Genomic DNA, 22,459 nt, shown 5'->3' with positions numbered 1-22,459 from the left:
GTTTCAAAGAACTTCTTTATTTCTGCCTTCATTTCATTTTTTACCCAGGAGCATGTTGTTCAGTTTCCATGTAGTTGTGTGATTTTGAGTGAGTTTCTTAATCCTCAGTTCTAATTTGATTGCACTTTGGTATGAGAGACTGTGTGTTATGATTTCAGTTATTTTGCATTTGCTGAGGAGTGTTTTACTTCCAATTATGTGGTCAATTTTAGAATAAGTGCGATTTGGTGCTGAGAAGAATGTATATTCTGTTGATTTGGGGTGGAGAGTCCTGTAGATGTCTATTATGTCTGCTTGGTCCAGAGCTGAGTTCAAGTCCTGAATATACTTGTTAATTTTCAGTCTCATTGATTTGTCTAATATTGACAGTGGGGTGTTAAAATCTCCTACTATTATTGTGTGGGAGTCTAAGTTTCTTTGTAGGTCTCTAAAGACTTGCTTTGTGAATCTGGGTGCTGCTGTATTGGGTGCATATATATTTAGGATAGTTGGCTCTTCTTGTTGTGTTGATCCCTTTACCATTATGTAATGCCCTTCTTTGTCTTTTTTTCTCTTTGTTGGTTTAAAATCTGCTTTAAACCAACTCCCGCTTTTTTTGCTTTCCATTTGTTTGGTAAATCTTCCTCCATCCCTTTATTTTGAGCCCATGTGTGTCTTTGCACGTGACATGCGTCTCCTGAATACACACCAATGGGTCCTGACTGTTTATCCAATTTGCCAGTCTGTGTATTTTAATTGGGGCATTTAGCCCATTTACATTTAAGGTTAATGTTGTTATGCGTGAATCTGATCCTGCCATTATGATTTTAGCTGGTTATTTTGCCTATTAGTTGATGCATTTTCTTCATAGTTTCGACAGTCTTTACAATTTGGTATGTTTTCACAGTGGCTGGTACCAGTTTTTCCTTTCCATATTTAGTACTTCCTTCAGGAGCTCTTGTAAGGCAGTCCTGGTGGTGACAAAATCTCTCAGCATTTGCTTGTCTGTAAAGGATTTTATTTCTCCTTCGCTTATGAAGCTCAGTTCGGTTGGATATGAAATTCTGGATTGAAAATTCTTTTCTTTAAGAATGTTGAATATTGGTCCCCACTCTCTTCTGGCTTGTAGGGTTTCTGCAGAGAGATCTGCTGTTAGTCTAATGGGTTTCCCTTTGTGGGTAACCCAACCTTTCTGTCCTGGTTGCCCTTAATATTTTTTCCTTCATTTCAACCTTGGTGAATCTGATGATTATATGTCTTGGGGTTGCTCTTTTGGAGGATTATCTTTGTTGTGTTCTCTGTATTTCCTGAATTTGAATGTTGGTCTGCCTTGCTAAGTTGGGGAAGTTCTCCTGGATAATATCCTTAAGAGTGTTTTCCAACTTGGTTCCATTCTCCCTGTCACTTTCAGGTACACCAATCAAACATAGGTTTGGTCTTTTCACATAGTCCCATATTTCTTGGAGGCTTTGTTTGTTCCTTTTCATTCTTTCTTCTCTAATCTTGTCTTCATGCTTTATTTCATTAAGTTGATCTTCAATCTCTGATATCCTTTCTTCCACTTGATCGATTCAGCTTTTGATACTTGCATATGCTTCATGAAGTTCTCGTGCTGTGTTTTTCATCTCCATCAGGTCATTTATGTGCTTCTCTAAACTGGTTATTCTGGTTAGCAATTCCTCTAACCTTTTTCCAAGGTTCTTAGCTTCCTTGCATTGGGTTAGAACATGATCTTTTAGTTCAGAGGAGTTTGTTATTACCCACCTTCTGAAGCCTACTTCTGTCAATTCGTCAAATTCATTCTCCATCCAGTTTTGTTCTCTTGCTGGCAAGGAGTTGTGATCCTTTGGAGGAGAAGAGGCATTCTGGGTTTTGGAATTTTCAGCGTTTTTGCATTGGTTTTTCCTCATCTTCGTGGATTTATTTACGTTTGGTCTTCGATGTTGGTAACCTTCAGATGGGGTTTTTGGGTGGACGTCCTTTTTGTTGATATTGATGCCATTCCTTTCTGTTTATTAGTTTTCCTTCTAACAATCAGGCCCCTCTGCTGCAGGTCTGCTGAAGTCTGCTGGAGGTCCACTCCAGACCCTGTTTCCCTGGGTATCACCAGCGGAGGCTGCAGAACAGCAAAGAATGCTGCCTGTTCCCTCCTTCCTGTGGAAGCTGTGGCCCAGAGGGGCACCTGCCAGATGCCAGCTGGAGTTCTCCTGTATGAGGTGTCTGTTGACCCCTGCTGAGATGTGTCTCCCAGTCAGGAAGCATGGGGGTCAGGGACCCACTTGAGGAGGCAGTCTGTCCCTTAGCAGAGCTGGAGCACTGTGCTGGGAGATCCACTGCTCTCTTCAGAGCTGGCAGGCAGGGACATTTAAGTCTGCTGAAGCTGTGCCCACAGTCGCCCCTTTCCCCAGGTGCTCTGTCCAAGGGAGATGGGAGTTTCATCTAAAAGTCCCTGACTGGGGCTACTGCCTTTCTTTCAAAGATGTCCTGCCCAGAGAGGAGGAATCTAGAGAGGCAGTCTGGCTACAGAGGCTTTGCCCAGCTGCGGTGAGCTCTGCCTAATTCGAAACTTCCTGGTGGCTTTGTTTACATTGTGAGGGGAAATTGCCTACTCAACCCTCAGTAATGGCAGATGCCCCTCCCCCTACCAAGCTCCAGTGTCAGAGACTCCTGTGCTGGCAGCGAGAATTTCAAGCCAGCAGATCTTAGCTTACTGGGCTCCATGTGGGTAGGATCTGCTGAGCTAGACCGCTTGGCTCCCTGGCTTCAGCCCCCTTTTCGGGGAGTGAACGGTTCTGTCTCGCTGGCATTCCAGGCGCCACTGGGGTATGAACAAAACTCCAGCAGATAACTAGGTGTCTGCCCAAACAGCCACCCAGTTTTGTGCTTGAGACCCAGGGCCCTGGTGAATAGGCGCCGGAGGGAATCTCCTGGTCTGTGGGTTGCGAAGACTGTGGGAAAAGTGAAGTATCTGGGCTGAAATGCACCATTCCTCATGGCACAGTCCCTCACGGCTTCCCTTGGCTAGGGGAGGGAGTTCCCTGACCACTTGAGCTTCCATGGTGAGGCGACGCCCCACCCTGCTTCGGCTCACCCTTTGTAGGCTGCACCCACTGTCTAACCAGTCCCAATGAGATGAGCTGGGTATCTCAATTGGAAATGCAGAAATCACCTGTCTTCTGCATTGATCTCGCTGCAAGCTGCATACTGGAGCTGTTCCTATTTGATCATCTTACCAGCCTTCTCACTACTGTTTTCATATCATCAGTCAAATGTCAACACAGTGAAGAAGGCAAATGACATCTCTGAATCACTATGAAAATAGTTTAATCTGAAGGACCTCCTGCAAGGTCTCAGGGACCCTCATGAGTCTGTGCACCACACTTTTAAAACCACACCAAACCCCCATCACACACAATTTACCTATATAACAAACCCACACGAGTACCTCTAAACATAAAATAAACTTAAATACTAATAAAAATAAAAATCACCCTTTTGCCGGGTGCAGTGGCACATGCCTGTAGTCCCAGAGCCAGAGGATTGCTTAAGTCCAGGAGTTTGAGTCCAGCCTGGGCAACATAGAGAGTCCAAGGCTCTATAAAAAGAAAGAAAACCCACCTCTTTAATCAAATCTTTAATGCTTTATGGGGTAGCTCTTTTATTTTTACTGGACGGAGAGTCACTAACAATTTTTCTCACCCTGTGAAGAATGCTGAAGTGGTTTACATTTTTTAACAGAATTTCTTTTGCTGTTGTCTAAGATACAGCAACAATAAGTGTTTTCTTCATTTTCATATGCATAAATGAGTTTAATGTGTATTTAAAAGTATTTAAGTGCACAAAACTTAAAATTTCTTCCCCTATTAAACATTTTGAAGGATTCTTTTTTTTTTTTTTTTTTTTTTTGAGACAGATTTTCACTCTTGATGCCCAGGCTAGAGTACAATGGTGCAATCTTGGCTCACTGCAACCTCCGCCTCCCAGGTTCAGGTGATTCTGCTGCCTCAGCCTCCCAAGTAGCTGGGATTACAGGGATGTGCCACCATGCCCAGCTAATTTTTTTTTTTTTTTTTTTTTTGTATTTTTAGTGGAAACAGGGTTTCACCATGTTAGTCTGGCTGGCCTCGAACTCCCGACCTCAAGTAATCCACCTGTCTCTGCCTCCCAAAGTGCTGGGATTACAGGCGTGAACCATCGTGCCTGGCTGAAGGATTTTTTAAACATCATTTGATGTATACTGTGGTGTCTTTTGTTTTGTTTTGAATTTACACCAATAGTGAGTTCATTGTCGTTTTTCAAAAGAGGAAACTGAAGCACAAAATGCTGGAATGGGCTGGGCGTGGTGGCTCACACCTGTAATCCCAGCCCTTGGGAGGCCGAGGCAGGTAGATCACCTGAGGTCAAGAGTTTGAGACCAGCCTGGCCAACACGGCGAAAACCTGTCTCTACTAAAAATACAATAATAATAATAATAATAATAATAATAATAATAAGCTGGATGTGGTGGTGCATGCCTGTAATCTCAGCTACTTGGGAGGCTAAGGCAGGAGAATCATTTGAACCCAAGAGGCAGAAGTTGCAGTGAGCTGAGATGGCACCACCACATTCCAGCCTGGGCAACAGAATGAGACTCCATCTCCAAAAAAAAAAAAAAAGAAAGAAAAATCCTAGAATGGGCCAGGTGCAGTGGCTCACGCCTGTAATCCCAGTACTTTGGGAGGCCGAGGTGGGCAGATCACAAGGTCAGGAGATTGAGACCATCCTGGCTAACACGGTGAAACCCCGTCTCTACTAAAAATACAAAAAATTAGCTGGGCATGGTGGCGGGCACCTGTAGTCCCAGCTTCTCGGGAGGCTGAGGCGGGAGAATGGCGTGAACCCAGGAGGGGAACTTGCAGTGAGCTGAGATAGTGCCACTGCACTCCAGCCTGGGCGACAGAGCGAGACTTGGTCTCAAAAAAAAAAAAAAAGAAACGCTAGAATGAATTTCCTCTATGTTCACACACATAAACATATATGAGTATACGGTATATAGTTTCTTATTGCAAACATAATAAGCCTATGTGAAAATACAGACAAAAGTAAGAAATGGAAATCATTTCTAACCTCAGTCAGGAAAAGATGATACTAATGCTTTGGCATATGTAATTATAGTCTTATTCTGTAAATATTTATTTAAAATTTTAACAAAAAAATTGAAGTAGTACGTCTTTATATTGTGTTTCATAATTATTTTGCATTTTAAATGCAAATCTCTTGTTATCTAGGGGCCTCAAAATCAAGTAATTTGGTGAAAGGTGCCTATTTCTTTTAATTGCTAGGCTAAAAAAGTAACAGCAAAATATGAACATCTGTTAGAAAATGAACTCTTACCTGTAATCCCAGCACTTTGGGAGGCCAAGGTGGGCAGATTGCTTGAGCTCAGGAGTCCATGACCAGCTTGGGCAACATGGTGAGACGCTGTCTCTATAAAAAATACACACATTAGCTGGGTATGGTGGTACCTGTAGTCCCAGCTACGTGGGAGGCTCGGGAGGCTGAGGTGGGAAAATTGCTTGAGCCCAGTGGCGGAGGTTGCAGTGAGCTGAGATTGTGCCACCACAACCGCATTCCAGACTGTGCGACAGAGGGAGACCCTGTCTCAAAAAAAAAAAAAAAAAAGAGAGAGAGAGAGAGAGAGAGAGAGAAAGATAGAGAGAAAAGAAAATGAACTCTGAACAAAACATGGGCAATCTCCAGTCAAAATTCCCTGGCGTGCGCCATCTCTGATACTCTGTTTTCCTTTAGCTCTCCTATCACATGAATTTCTTTAGTGAGTTAAATTAAAATTTCATTCCACTTTCCGAAGGCACAGAGTTCTAGTAAAATCTACATAGCAGATAATTCTAACCAACAAAGATGCAAATCTCTCACAAAAAGATCGGACTGCTACTTCTGTGGATCTGGAAGATGCTCAAATGTCATTTCAGTATGGTATGAACCAGTAGCCCCAAATAATAGATTAAATAATTTCCAAGAATAGTTAGGTCCCAGGCACAATGGTGTACCTAACATGATTACATACTTTTTATCTCATATGATCGTCATGGCAACTTTGTGGAATAGGTATTATAATCATTCCCATTTTATGGAGGAGGACACTGAGGCCAGTGGTGTTGAATACAGTGATGCTGTATTCTTTGCCAAGTTGAATAACTTGCCCAAATATAGATAACTGGCCAGGCACAGTGGCGCACGCCTGTACTCGTGACACTTTGGGAGGCCGAGGTGGGTGCATCACTTGAGGTCAGGAGCTCGAGACCAGCCTGGCCAACATGGTAAAAACTCCATCTCTACTAAAAATACAAAACTTAGCTGGGTGTGGTGGCGGGTACCTGTAATCCCAGCTACTCAGAAGGCTAAGGCAGGAGAATGGCTTGAACCTAGAGGCGGAGGTTGTAGTGAGCCAAGCTGAGATCATGCCACTGTACTCCAGCCTGAGCAACAGAGTGAGACTCCATCTCCAAAAAAAAAAAAAAAAAGATAGATAACTGTTCACTCTTTTTATTCTAAATCCAATGTATTTTCTACCAGCTATAGCTATTTGAAGTGCTATAAGGGCAATTAAGACAAAGGCTGCATTATTGTCATTTAACAAGTTAAATATTTTGAAAAAAATCAGGCTCCTTCCTCATATCACACTTTAAAAATGCATCTTATATTTGAAGGTGGGAAGAAGTTTGTCTGCATCAAAAGTTTTAAGATATATATCCAAAAACATCATGAACAAAATTAAAAGACAAACTACAAAGAAAAAAGGTTAATATTTTTAAGATGGTTCTTAAAATTAAATTAGAACAAGAAATTTAGCAAGGGATATCAGCTAGCAATTACCAAAAGAAGAAATACACAGTGTTAATAAGTAGAAACAAGCACTCAATCTTAATAATAATAAAATGAAAATTAAAACTAACAAATACCATTTTTTGCTAATCAACTAGTATAGTTAAAAAAAAAAAAATGATGCCATGCCGTACACTAATACCACAGAAGGCAATGGATACAAACTTTTTGGAATAGTTTGCTAATATGAGTCAAGAGATAACCCAGCAATTCACAATCAAAAAATTTATTTTAAGCAAGGATATGAAATAGTTTGTAAATATGTATGTAGAAGGATCACCATATTATTTAATTACAAAAATGTTCAAAATAAATGCTCAGCAATAGAAATATGATCAAATAAACTATGATTCATCTCACAACAATTACAATTTATGTTTTTGATTCTTTTCTTTACACTTTCATGTAAAACCCCAGTTTTCTTCAATGAACCTGCCTTATTATTTTAATCAGGAAAAAACATTATTCTAGAGATATCAGGAGCCAAATCCATTATCTGTACTTAGGTCTGTTCTAGACTGTGTGAAGTGATTTATTTAAGAAATGACACTCATGTTTATTATGCATTAACTCTGAAAAGCTCATCGTGCTGTATTCTTTGCCTATTTGATCTCATTCAAGTCTCATGACAACCCTGCTAGGTAGATACAGTCTGTGGTCAGCACTTTAGAGTTTCAGTGAAACCTGATGAATAATATTAAAAATAAGAGAATAAGGTTGCCTTCTGAGAGTTAAAGTTAAACATAATAATTAGGAAAGGAAATATAAAAATTACCTGAAAGCGACAGACTGGCCCCTGGACCCCATAGACTACATGTCTTGATGCAGCTGAAAGGATAGACAGGCCTAGTGGGCTAGGGCAGGGCAGAGAAGGGGATGTCACAGAGGCCAGTGTGGGCCACATCCATCCAAGAGCCTCAGCCAACACACTTCCAGAGCTTCCAGTCCCTTTGGTTGCGAGAGCTTTTCAAATTTGTGTTAGCTGAGGAAGCAGACCACAGATGGGGGAGGGGTCAGATGTGACCAAGAGCATCCATTCTGGGGTGGTTGCCTTGGGCCATCTTGGACTGTGCCATTCAGTGCTGGGGTCCTCCAGTTCCCCTTGTTCTGAAGCCTGGGGACACATCCAAACCTCACCTGCTTTCAAGGAAAGTCTACTGATAGGAAGAAAATGATGGTACTCACAGGCACCAGCATTCTGGTCCCAGTGAGAGCATCCTTACTCAGTGTGAAAGAATCCATGATCACTCTGATCTATCTGTACACACAGTTAATTCTCATTATTCATGGTAGTCATGTTCCATAAACTTGCCCCAAGCAATGAATTATCGAATATTGAATCATTGCTCCCAAGGAAAATGTAGGGTTAGGTTCCTGTGAGACTCTGGCTATCACATTTTCATCAACAAATCACTACATAACCTTATTTTATGTGTGCTTCTGTTTAAAGATGCTGTATGTAATAGATCTCATTGAATTATAAACATTGAACTCCATACAAAGGCACTGTAACTCATGCCTGAATGAAGCTTGTCTCACACAGCTTATTTTCTCCATGAGACACATCGCAGCCTTCTTACACTTAGGAACACTAAACAGCATTTCAACATTATGCTTGGGGGCTATTTTAAACAGTGAAACCATCCATGAAAAGCATAAAAATGCAAGAAAGGTAGCACCAAGTAGACAGTGAAAAAGACACTGACTTAGAGTTGGAGGCCTGAAATAAGAAGGCAGGGCACCACGGTGTTTGATTCCAGTTGGGAATGTGCACATAGGGAGATGCTTTGTTTTGGGTTTTCTTGTTTTGTTTTGTTTTGTTTTGCCTGTCTACACATGTCCACAAATGATTCAGAAAACCCTGCAAGTATTAATTAGGGAGTTACAAATAAATTTTAGCAAGTAGGTTAATTCACAAATATAGAATCTGTGAATAATGAAGATCAACTGTATACCTCAGGCAGATTAACTTGATGAACTGAAGCCTAACATTGAAAAATGCACCTTCTCGTGCTGACAAAGTAGTCTACTGGACCTGCAGAGCCAAGGCCCAGGCCCCACATGTGCCCATATTAAGAATCAACCAGTTCTTCCCCAGGCAGCACATCATTCCCTCACCAGGGGCTATGCCTTTTTGTCTCTTTGCACTTCTACACCAATGATTCTCAAACTTTAGCATGCATCCAGGCTTGGTACAACACAGGCCACTAAGCCCACCCTCAGCATAGCTAACTCAGCAGGTCTTGGGTAGTGGTTCAGATTTTGCATTTCTAACAATTTGCCAAGTGATGCTCATGATGCTGGTCTAGGGACTTCAGTTGGAGAACCTCTCCTCTATACGATTATCCTCATTTTAAAATCCAAAGCTCAGGAGTGTTGAGTAACTTGCCCAAAGTTTCATGCACAGCTAGAAACTTGCTTTCAAAATAAGATGTGGCTGAACTCATGATCAGCCCTTTGTGTTCTACTGTAATATCTTTGGTGCAGATTTCATCGTAATGTTGTACTTTAAGTAGTGGTTTTATTTCTAGGCTGGCCTATTCAATCCCAGTATAGTTGGACTCTCAAACCAAGAATGCTGCTACAATTGTTGGGCCCTTGGCAGGCAGACCTGGTGGTACAGGAGGGAGCAGAGAAAAAAGAAGACAGGTTCCTCTCTTGTCTTGCTACAGGGTGATTTATACTTGATGACAGCCTGAGATATCAGAATACAAAGGAATTGTCATTGTATAAACTTAGTGGTGAATTTTGGTTGGGAGCCCATAGAAGGTAGTGATTACACACACACACACACACACACACACAGAGGAGTCTGATCACCTGATTATCTGTTATCTGAGTCTGAGCCAGTGCAGGACACACAATAAGCTCTAAATAAGTGTTAGCTAATATGGTCAACATAGAAAGGGTGGGAGATGATGTCAACAACCTTAACAGTGAGATTCATAGCTGAGTTACAGAGTCAGGCCCTTTAGAAAAACTAATCTTCATTTAAGAGAATGTTGCTAAGCTATCAGATCCATTACATTTCATCAATAATATTTTTGCATCTCACTTTTGCAGTAGTATTCCATACTTCTGTTTACCTACATTTGGATTCAAGCACATTTTGCCATTGACAAATGATGCTGAAAGATTCAATGAAATTGTGAAGAATCAGAAAATTTCTGCTAATATCGACACACCTGAAGGTGGATTTGATGCAATTATGCAAGCTGCTGTGTGTAAGGTATGCTGAAGGGAGTGCTGTATCACGCTGTTAACATAAAGTTCATCTCTTATTAACAATTCTACTTCAAAAAGATTAGCTAATTTCCTTTCCTTTGATCTCAAAATTTCTACATTTTGTATTTTTCTTAAAATACACAATTTTTGCCAAATATTTAATTAAATCATGTTGAAATGGGGACTGTTCTTTACGCCTATGATGAATAATCTAAAAACATTGTGTTGGGAAAATTTAGTTGAAACAATAGCTATGCATGATTAATTTTCAAAGATCAAGATCAGATTAGTTTTTGGATTAATCATGGTAAAAAAAAAATCAAGGGTAGAACATTTATTTTAAAAAGTTAAAATGCTCTGAATCAGTATATGTCCATACATATGACTACATAGCTATTGTTTTGAACCAACAAAGTAAGCTTTGGAAGTGTGCTGTCTCTACAACATCACAGGAACACTGCTTCTCCTTGACTATCTGACAAGTATACACAAGAATGATTCCCTTGTCTTTAGGCAAGAGCCCTTCATGGAAAATATCAGGAAATAAACAAGGCTGAAGCTCCTAGAAAGTGGGAGGACTAGGGAATTAGAGGAGGAAGGAAAGGAATAATGTGGGATGGAACAGCCAGGATACGTTTTTACCCAATTGGTTCCTGAACTAATATTAATTAAAGGGGAGGGCTTTACTAAACACCAACAACAGACAATTTTAATTAGCAGGACCTTGGGGCCATACTTTCATAAGCAATGCTTATCCTTGTATTAGGTTTATAATTTTTGGATGACATCATTAGAAAGAGAAATATGTGCCTAAATGCTGGGTAACATTTTAATGAAACAGGCTTACTTTGAGCCCCTTTAACATTGCATTTTCACGAGTTTGGCTTCAATTTGGATTTGGGGCCATCTATGAACTCCTCTGCTCAATTTTTTGGAGAACTGAAAGCTGGATTGTAAAAATAATTTAACTATGTAAAAGTTAAGATCAACTGAATACTGATTGTAGTGGAGCTATGCTTTTCTGAAGCATAAATCATATGAAAATGTTATCCAGGAAAAAGCAAATGTCACAGAATTTCATGTTTTATTAAAAACATTAATATTATCAATTCACAATAGATAAAAAGGCTAAAATAGACTAGCAATATTATTTTTATAACCTAAATGTGTCCCAGCATAATTGATCCACACTCAATAAACGCCTGCCTCCCTCCAGTATCACACAAATGTTTGTTTCTCACTGTAGGAAAAAATTGGTTGGCGGAATGATTCCCTCCACCTCCTGGTCTTTGTGAGTGATGCTGATTCTCATTTTGGAATGGACAGCAAACTGGCAGGCATCGTCATTCCTAATGATGGGCTCTGTCACTTGGACAGCAAGAATGAATACTCCATGTCAACTGTCTTGGTGTGTAACCTGCACTCTGTACTGTTTTCAGGGCTATAAGTAGGAGAATGAAGCAACAACTGGTGTAATACATGTGAAATAATTCACGCTTGGTGAAAGCCGTGCACATTTTCTAATCTGAGATTAACAAGTTGCCCCAGTTCAATTCTCACCATCCTTAGAGGTTCCCACCGGAGCATAGGTGGGCAGTGGGACATGTGGGAAGCTGGATGTGCTATGAATCCCATGATCCCAGAACCTCCCCAACCTCTCAAAAAGCCTGGTGCTGGTGAAGCAATACAGGCAGCTCATTCTGTTCTTAGCCACGGCCTCAGAAAGGAGGGACCCAAACCAGAACAGTAACCATATAGGATTTGCAGTGAATGATGGTCCCTGAATCGTGCCATGCTTTCATGTTCCATGGGTAACAACTAGTCAGGTATGGCTTGGTTGGTGCTTATTAACCTTTGGCTTATTTTTTGTAATTTATAAAATGCTAGTGACATTCAAAGAAAACAACTGACTTTCGTAAAACCAGGAAGAAATTTCAGAGCTCTTTGGACATGCATGATCTTCTCAATAAACCCTTATGTATCCAACTGCTTTTCCTGAACAGACCATGAGGCTGTCATGCTTGTGCACATGTTATTCCCTCTGCCTGGAATATTCTTCCCTCCTAGCCTGCTGAGAAACTCTTCATTATCCTTGAAAAGCCAGCTCAGTCATTACTGTCCCCAGAGAGCCTTCTTTGACCTCTGGTAGGCTCTGAAGCAATCATCTTTCCCTTCAGTTGCATATGCAGATGTGTTCTTGCACATCTCTACGTAGAAATACGTTTTCTTACATCTCTCTTTCTTGCGCAATCCTCAGGGCCAGGCCTGGTTTATTATCTCTGTTTCCTGATAGCACAGTGCCTAGAACACAGTGAGTGCCAACTCATGTATGAAATAGAGGCTGGGCGCATTGGCTCTCGCCTGTAATCCCAGCACTTTGGGAGGCCAAGGCGGGCAGATCACGAGGTCAGGAGATCAAGACCATCCTGGCTAACACTGTGAAACCCCGTCTCTACTAAAAAATACAAAAAATTAGCCAGGCACGGTGGCGGGCACCTGTAATCCCAGCTACTCGGGAGACTGAGGCAGGAGAATGACGTGAACCCGGGAGGTGGAGCTTGCAGTGAGCCAAGATCGCACCACAGCACTCCAGCCTGGGAGACAGAGCAAGACTCTGTCTCAAAAAGAAAGAAAGAAAACAAAGAAATAGATTTGATTTCTGAAGCAGCAATCTGCGATTGTCATATTTTCCCCATTTAACACTTGGGGAAATATGGTACAGAGAATTTAAGTGACTTCTTAGAACAATGCTGTGGAGGTGTAGGTGGGGGAGAAAGAGAGGGGGAGGGGGTGCAAGAGGAGAGAAAGAGGGAGACAGGAACCTAGAATTCTAATGTCAATTGGAAAGCTATTCTCTAAAAACTCTTAACAGTTCATTACTCACTACTATTCCTTGACCTAAATTTCTAAATTTCAACATGAATATTTTCCCCAAACATTTGATCAGTAGTATTCCCCAAATGTGTATATTCTTTAATCACATACTCTGCCTTTTCATATTACAATATCAGTGACGATAGCCACATGTTGTCTTTTAGTCAGTGAGGGGCAAGAAACTGGAAAATTGATCCCCTTTTCATTACCCTTTTCTTGCAACTTTTCAAAAGCTCCACAAAAACTCCATTTTGAATGAGGCAAGATCATAAAAGCTAACACTACCTATTGCCTAATATGACCTTCTCAGCTAATAAATGTTCAAGTCCTTCTTTCTGAATAAGTTGAAACAAATCCACAGAAGCCAGAGACCATATCTATGCCTGTCTCCAACATAGCCCCCAGGTCCTCTGAGCACTTCCTGTGTACTCAAAACTTGGGCCAGATTGCTCAGGCCAAAAAAATAATACAAGGTGGTTCCTGGCCTTGAACTTACAATATGGTTGTGGGAATTAAACCAACAGATCTGATTTAAATAGAAAACCAGCTTCGCTCACCTACGAAGGGCTATGTGGTGTGATCCTGGCTACACACTAGCACAGCAGCTGAGGGGTGTGGTAACATGTGGAGATAAGGAGAGACTGGCACTGGAGGGATTTAGGCATCAGCATAAAGGATTTGTATGCAGTTAAAAAGCAGAGGAAATGGATACAATTTGGTATCTCTATTAATAAAAATCCAAATGTGATGGAAATCACATATGACACAGCAATTTGCAGTTGGGTAATTTACTGCAGTATTTTAGGCAAAACTACGCTTTTCTCTCAACTTGAACCCTATGCCTAAAGAAAATCCTCCAGTAGTACTGAGAATATGTGAATATTCCATATCAGTGTACAGGAGGGCTTATTTATCAGTGTTCCTCCCTTTGGCTGACTTCTGTCATAATCAACATATTCTTAATTTAATTGTTAGCAGGCTAGTACCTCACTTGAGTTTCCTCTTTGTACATTATTCACATTTAGATTCATATAATGGGCAAATGCACATCATGTTTTCCAAACTTGAAAAGTAAAGTCCGTATTCAAATTTAAAAATTAAGCTTCTTTTATTTTTTGTAAAGTACTCATATCACTGAGAATGAACATGCCAATGGAACAGAAGTACAATGTAGTTTTCAATTGTCCTGTGAAAATATTGCAGGATTCCATACAACCAACTTGTGATATTAAAAAGGCAGTCAAACCAAACCCAAGGATTAGTACAGGAATGTCATAGTATGTCATACCTCAGCAACCCTCATTCCACCTCATCCAATTCCAATAGGAGTTTCAGAGCTACAAGAGTCACCTCAGTCACGTATATCATAGTCCAACAGCCCCTCCCTCGACTGTAGCATCCCTAGCCTGCTGGTAAGTGTCACTTAGAAGGAAAAGAAATGTTTCTCTACCCTTGAAAATATGACACACTGTTAGTCTTTAAATAAATTTCAAATGATCTTCTTAGAAGTGGCAGACCATGATACACCACATCAACAGGAACTGACTCTTAGGACTTGATTGGATTTATAAGATTTAGAAAAAGATTATTAAACCAACTACGTGAATAATGCTAATTGTGTATTTGTTTACTTAGAGTGATAGAGCTATAATGCCTGTGAGCATTGAAATGCCAAACTCAGAAAGATATCTTTGAAATCAATATTCCTTTCTTTATTTACATTATCTTATTGAGATGATGCAAAATTATATATGTTAATTTTAGGAATATCCAACAATTGGACAACTCATTGATAAGCTGGTACAAAACAACGTGTTATTGATCTTCGCTGTAACCCAAGAACAAGTTCATTTATATGAGGTAAGCAAAAATATCTTGGGAAATTCCTTCAAGGAGATTATGTGACATGAAACTTTAACATTAACTCTGTGAGTTTAACACATGGGAAGACCATTAGATAATCATTAACACATACCAAATGTACTGGGCGTTTGGCTAAGTGGACTCATTTAGTGCTTGCAATTTAAATGGTAAACACCAAGGTGCAGTAGGGCATGGGGAGCAGATAAGGTGGGATGAGAAAGACTGAGTTAAGGAAATGAAACAGATAGATTGGAGGAGAGTATCAACAAATATAGGACCACCTACCTAAAAGAAAATTTATTCTCTGTCCCCTTGAATTATTTCATCTGATGAGGGAGTTAACAGAGAACAGAGAAAATCTTAAGAATGGGAGGAGAATTGGCTTCACCTTCTTTGGCATTTGCAAATTAGATACTTAGAAAGACACACACAGAGACACAAGCTATTGAGAAGTGGAAAGTTAAAGGAAAAAAACTTGTTATATGGGGCCAAAAAATAATTTACCCCTTAAACCAGCTGGATTGCAGCTCAAGTGTTTGAATGGAAGCACCAACTGGAAAAAGGGAACGGTTTCGTTAGATGAAGTGCTGTCCCCAAACCACTGTGCAAACTGCAAAAAAATACAACATATGCACATACAAAAGGTTTCTGTGGTTTTTTTCCCAGCCTAGGAAAAGTAATATGTCAAACGCCCTGAATTGATTTACTCCTAATCTACAGTTTTACAGAGAAGTAAGGAGTCTTCAGCAGGGGCCCTAAAAATAATGCAGAGAAATTAAATAGTCTGTGCCTTCTGTGCAGAAGCGTCAAATGCTCCTAAATACAGAGTTTGATCTCTCATTCCTTTTGAAAGGACCTCTTAACTTGCTTGGTGACTTCACAGGGCTTCTGAAACTCTCAGATTATGTCACAGAAGGCTTTGATTAAATGCCACTCACTACTAAGGACGGTACAGCCCCATGAACTTGCATCAGGTTCTGTAGAAAGGATCCAGCAGGAGATGCTATCTTGCATTTTGAATGAGAGGAGGGTATTGTACTCCCAGGTGAGATTGCCTTCTGCTGCAAACCAAGGAAGTTCCTTGCAATCAAGCTCCGTACTTGAAGCCTTTGTTCTACACAGAGACCATGTGGGTTCACCTGATCTGGGCATTTTCCTCAGGCTTTTTAGTATGTGATATTTGTTTCCAGTAGTTTTAAGTAGTAGAGTTGCAGTTGAGACTTTTTTTTAAATACCCCCAAATACAATAGTGAGTCTATTCTGCCTTTGATCCTTAAGGCTAGTGTGAGAGGACCCTGGGGGTCACAACACCTTCTCCACAGCAAGGCTCCAGTTTAGGAGTGGGAGAAGGAGTTGCACAGGACTTTTCTTCAAAGGAGAGTCTAGGGAATGCGATTGATGATCATGAACATAGACTTCCATAACTCACTTTGGTAATAGTCTTTAAGACTCACAACTCATTTATACGTCTCCCCAAAACCGCTATTAAAAAGACAGAGGAAGATGAAAAATCACTACATGGCAAAACAGAATCTGTCGGATTTAAGCTAGTTGCGTCCATGATTCCCCTGTTGCAAGGGAAATGATCATTTCCGAGGAAAATGCCAGATTAGAGCCTGCCTCTAATGTAACAGCAGGACATCGATTTTGCCTGTCTTCTAATCTCATTATGAGGTGAATTTATGTTCTGTCATGATCTGTGGTCTTTACCATCCAGCCTTCACTAAATTCAAAGGGACATTTTCAGGGGGTCATATGACAGTCCAGGTCAGCCACCCGCTCTATGACTCTGACCATTTCATTGTTTTATTTTTATTTTGATGGGCTCATCATTCCATCTGTATTAGTGGGGGCAGGCAGCAGCCTGGCCTAAAGATAATAACAGCAACAGTGCACGTCCTTGAAGCCTTCATGCAGCATGAAAATGCTGATCTTCCATTTTATTGATAATGAAAACTGAAAACGGTCCACTAGTGGCTTGTGTTGCCTTTCAGTTCACATCTTTTAGGAGTCCTGTGTGTGCAGGAGTCCTGTGCAATTTGATGTTTGGATAACTATGATATAAGGAACGTAGCTACTGAAGAATCACTGAAAAATAAAAACCAGTGATAGAATAAATAAAATGATTAAGTGGTTAGATCTCATGAAAATTCCAGAAGGAAAATTATTTGCCCGAGTTACATGTTAAGCATAGTTACTTGCCTGCACAGGCAGCACAGGTTTAGGTTCGACGAAGGCCCTGTCTGCAGCAAATTAAATTTATGTTGCCTACTCATGGAATGCAGGAAAAATGACTGTTTTTTTAGTAATTGTGGTAGGATGCTTTGGACTGCCCAGGTGTGTAGTGTGCCTGTACATTGTTGTAGCAGAGATGAAAGGTGAAAAGCATAAAGTAAGCAGTTTTGCCTTTAGTTCAGTATGACTGTAGTGTGCACCCCAGACTCCAGCCAACAGAATATTTTTGAACAAACTTATTATTATGAATAGTTTCCTGTTTGTCCAATTATAGGGTTCAAAAGATAATGATGATAATAGACTGAGCAGTGGGTAGTATATTACATTCTAGAGCTAACTACCATTTTGAATCAGGATTCAATTACCCAAGTTAAAAAAAAGTGTTTATATTTCCTCTGTTATTTTAAAATGTTTACTGTTAATTTTATGATAGATAGTATCAGGCCACTAAACCTTAACTGTCTTATTTGAATAGTTTCTCTTTCCTAGTGAGCTATTGAGATAAAAAGCAATTAAATCAATATTCTTTATGATGTTGTCGAATCTTATTGTTAATCACTGTGGGTTATTTCCAAGGCTTTAAAATATCCTGTATCTCTTCAAAATACCTACATCTGGCTTGAAAGATGATTTTAGTGAAGTTAATAGCAATAATTATTATATGACCTGGTATTTGTGTGTAATGCTGAAACACAGCAATTAGAAAGTAAACCAGAAGTATACTGGTACTTCCAGTTTACTCACTAACTTCTGTGACCACTGATTAATATCTCTTGGCTATTAGGACAAAGCAATGTTTCTAAAGCCTGAGAGAAGGGGAGTACAAGCAGGTTTTTATGCAGCCAAAGGGACCTTTCCTCTAGAGACAAAAACCCCTCAATCATTAGCTCTTTGAGGAGAATAACAGGTCTTACTCATCTGTTTAGGCCAATTCTCAAAGCACAGTAGATTCTCAGTAGCTTTTGTGAAATGAATTACAAATTGCAATAAAAGCACTTCATCTTTTCTAAAATTGGGTCAAGAGAAAGACTTGGAGTTTTGCATGACAAATACTTGTTAAGATTGAGGAAGCCCATGTGCACAGAGCAAGGGGCGGCACCTGACCATTGCCAGGACCTTCTGCAGCCCTGGCTGTCCCTTCTTCCATCTCTCCCACATTGGACGCAGATGGCAATGAGGAAAGAACACTCTGCCATCAGTCTCAGGACCAACATGTTGGAGAAGCTCGCAGCCTTCTAGCAGGCCATAAAAGGAACACCCTGAGCAAGCACACACCTGATGACCATTAGATCTATAAACAAACATAAAGAGCAGCCACATATGCCATGAACCTGATGTCCTCGCGTGGCTTGTGGAGATTATCCACCATACGTAAGTTTCCATTTTTCAGGAATCAATAACCCAGCTATTATTTTACCTCTTCTTTCTTCTACTTGGTTCTTTTGAGCTTTTCATTGCAGCAAGGGAGGAAAAGAGGCAGAGAAAATAGAGAAAGAAAATAAACATTGGACCCCTTTGCTATTTGTTAGCCTGTTCTATTATTGTTTCGTTTTATAATGTCCCTGTTGGAAAGATCAAAGCAATTTTGCTCCAGTGGAAATCTCTTTATCTCTCTGGCCTCAGTTTTTAGAAAATAAAAAGACTGGGTGGGAAGACTTCCAGCCTCAACAGTCAATGACCTTGATTCTGGAGGAGGGAAATTACCATGAATTCCAATGATCTCCACACAAATAACAAAGTTTAATAAGCTGTAATGTAGCTAATTTTAGGGCACAGTCTAGATATTCTTTATCCTATCAATCTCATTCTGTAGTGGATGGAGTATTCCAAACTTATGATTTTAGTAAAAACAAAATCATCTAGGAGTAAAATGACAACTTCTGGGTTATAAGACATCTCCATGGAGGTAATAAATTGCTCTTTATTTAAGTGTAATGGAAAGTATTTTCATTTCTCCTTAACTGATAGTATCTGGGAACAAAGACTGAGGAGGGCCAGCTGCCTACACTTTCCTCATTAATGAAAACATCCCTTAGAGAGGGAAGATTTGGAAATAAACCTTATGTCCTCAGATTATCAGTCAGAGTTGTTGGGAGTATTTTCCAAGCTAATTGATAAATCTTAACCATGAAAAATCATCAGTTACTCCTTAGATCACACATAGTACTTTTCTTCTAAAGAACTCAAAGCCTCATAATTGAGAAAGTAAACACAAGAAAGAAAAAGGTACAGGTTTGAAGCAGGACCTTAATGAGATGCCTGATTAAGCCAATACTTGCAGAAATATAAAATGAGATTTTTTTTTTTTTTTCTTGAGACAGAGTCTCACTCTGTTGCCCAGGCTGGAGTGCAGTGGCATGATCTCAGCTCACTATGTACCCTCCACCTCCCAGGTTCAAGTGATTCTCATGCCTCAGCCTCCCGAGTACCTAGGATTCCAGATGTGCGCCACCATGCCCAGCTAATTTTTGTATTTTTAGTAGAGACGGAGTTTCGTCATGTTAGTTCACCAAACTGATCTCAAACTCCTGGCCACATGTGAACCACCAACCTCGGCCTCCCAAAGTGCTGGGATTACAGGTGTGAGCCACTGTGCCGGATCTAAAATGTGATTTAAATAATGCAAGGTCTAAATGCTTTGAGATTTACACAACACACAGGATACCTAGCATATCATTGAAACTAAGATGCTATGGACTGCATAGTCATTCATCCCTTCATTTCTCAAACATATCATGAGTACCTCCCGTGAACTAGGCCAAAGTTTGTGACTATAGAGGAGAATAAGATGTAGTGCCTGACTTAAGAAGTCTCAGAGAGCATCAGCAGACTAGTAAACTAATATTTTGCCTAAAAAACAGAATGAGGGCATTTTAGAGTTGTGTTCTAGAAAGAGACTCCAGCTGAGGGGTCAGAGTTTTCATGTCTGTCAATGTTTTTGCTCTTTTCTATTCACCATCTTTCTTATAAGGAGCAGCAAATTAATCAGCAACCATAAAACTTCTTTTGATGCTAACAGTATCACGGTGTTTGGACCAAGTTCTTCACTTTATAGGGATGAGGGCTAGAGATGATATGCAACTATGACTATGATAATAATAGTGTAATAGGGAACTTTTGTCGAGAGCTTATTAGGTGGCAGCCTGGGGGTTCAGGATTTTGCACTCATTTTATCATTTAAACTCCCTCTTATGGCTACAGAACCCAAAATAGCAAAGCAAACTGCATGTAAGAGCCAAGATCTGAACCCAGATAATCTGAATCTACAGTCACAATCACTGAGGTAACTCACAATTGAACCTGGGGTGCTGTAGTGAAAAAGCAGACCACTAGACCACCAGAGACACAGACTTTAAAATAAAGTTACCACCTTTTCTTTTCTTTTTTTTTTTTTTTTTTTGAGACAGAGTCTCCCTCTGTTGCCCAGGCTGAAGTACAGTGGCACAACCTCAGCTCACGGCAACCTCTGCCTCCTGGGTTCAAGAGATTCTCCAGCCTCAACCTCCTGAGTAGCTGGGATTACAGGCGTGTGCCACCACACCCAGCTAATTTGTATGTTTTTAGTAGAGACAGGGTTTCACCATGTTGGCCAGGCTTGTCTCGAACTCCTGACCTCAAATGATCCACCCACCACGACCTCCCAAAATGCTGAAATTACAGGTGTGAGCCACTGCTCCTGGTCAAGTAACCAACTTTAAAAAGTACAGAACCCAAGGGTGGAGCAGAGCTGCCTGACAGCTAAACCAATAGATGAATTCCCTATTAATTGCAGAGTGCTTTAAGACCAGGAAATACTTCATCCAGGGTTCTTCCCTATTGCTGTTAATTTGGATGAAGAGAGCAATTTAAAGATGCATAGACTTGAAAAAAGAGAGACACTCGGATTCTGCCCCGTAGGTTGTTTAAGCTCTGGGTGGTAAGAACAGGCCACACAGCTAGGGAATATTATGCATTGGGTCAGCATATTTAAAACAGCTACGATCTATGGTAATCACAATCTATGGTTCCAATCAAAGTGAGAAATTGGGGGCACGTGGTCTGACCAAGACTATAGGTTTGTTATGATCATACAGTTCAAGCATATGGAAAAATAGAGTAACATAGTAAACACCCAGACGGGCGCAGTGGCTCATGCCTGTAATCCCAGCACTTTGGGGGCTGAGGTGGGTGGATCACCTGAGGTCAGGAGTTCAAGAGCAGCCTGGCCAACATGGCAAGACCCAGTCTCTACTAAAAATACAAAACATTAGCCAGGTGTGATGGCACGTGCCTGTAATCCCAGCTACTCGGGAGGCTGAGGCAGGAGAATCACTTGAACCCGGGAGGCAGAGGTTGCAGTGAGCCGAGATCGCGCCATTGTACTCTAGCCAGGGCAACAAATAATAATAATAATAATAATAATAATAATAATAAATAAACACTCACATACTTATTGCCAGTTTTCTCACATTGTAACATTTTGCTACCATATTTGCTTTAGATTTTTTAAGCAAATGAAACATCCCAGATCCAGTTGCATGCTGTGTAGCTGCCCAACTCTGGTCTAGTTCCCCTCTCCTTCTACAGAGGTAACCAGTATCCTGAACTTAGTATTTGTCATTCTCACATTTGTTTTTTGTGCTATTAAAAATGTGTGTGTATATATATATACATATGTATATATATATGTACATCCATAACTAATTATGTAGTTTTGGCTTATAAGCTTAATTTCATGCTGTACATATTATTTTTACCATTTGCTTTTTGACTGAATGTTATATATTTGGGGTTTTTAATTATATTTTCTTATTATGGTGAGATACATATAACAAAAACTTTACATTTTAGACATTTTTGAGTGTTAGTTCTGTGGCATTAAGCACTTGAAGCACTCTGCCATTTATAGATAATTTATCTATTGGTTCATCTGCCAGGTATTAAAACATTGTTAAGCTCAATGCTCTGTTTTTGAGGCTTGTCCATGGAGATACGTATAGCTATAGTTTACTCCACCCACTGCTATGCACGCTCCATTCACAGTATTATGGGCAATGTGTTCATTCTGCAAGTGAGGGCGTCAGGTCACTTCCGATTGTGCAGCATTACAAATGTTGCAGCCATGCACATCTTTGCACACATATGCTCTACTGAGGAGTGAAATCCCCAGGTTACAGGGGAATGGCATCTGTAATTTTACTGAGTTTGTCCAAGTTGCTTTCCAAAGTAGTTTTATCAGTTACTCTCCCATCAGCAATGTAATGTGGAAGTATGGCCAAAACAAAACAAAACTTTAAATTATTCTTTTTTTGATTATAAAACTAATATAGACTATTTGCAAAAAGAAAAGTGAAGAGCAATACAGAAAACCCAAAGATGAAAACAAAGATCACTCATAAACTCACCACTCAGACATAGCTAA

At 40.2% G+C, this 22,459-nt stretch overlaps 1 protein-coding gene across 9 annotated transcripts in view; it reads left to right on the top strand.

The window, feature by feature from the left end:
* The window catches only part of LOC105493177 (integrin subunit beta 6), a 148,727-nt gene that overhangs the window by 69,892 nt on the left and 56,376 nt on the right, over nt 1-22,459 (top strand). For all 9 annotated transcript variants that reach the window (XR_011609807.1, XM_011760652.3, XM_071072849.1 and 6 more), the window contains 3 exons: nt 9,925-10,090; nt 11,333-11,494; nt 14,725-14,820. Coding sequence is in view for 8 of the 9 variants with exons in the window: in XM_011760652.3 (XP_011758954.2) it covers nt 9,925-10,090; nt 11,333-11,494; nt 14,725-14,820 (424 nt within the window). In the remaining variant the exon portion in view is untranslated. The remainder of the gene's footprint in view (nt 1-9,924; nt 10,091-11,332; nt 11,495-14,724; nt 14,821-22,459) is intronic.

The sequence above is a fragment of the Macaca nemestrina genome, chromosome 11 (assembly GCF_043159975.1).
Source record: "Macaca nemestrina isolate mMacNem1 chromosome 11, mMacNem.hap1, whole genome shotgun sequence".
Taxonomy (NCBI): domain Eukaryota; kingdom Metazoa; phylum Chordata; class Mammalia; order Primates; family Cercopithecidae; genus Macaca; species Macaca nemestrina.
The sequence above is the reverse complement of the archived record's forward strand: the minus strand, read 5'-3'. Positions and strand labels throughout refer to the sequence as shown.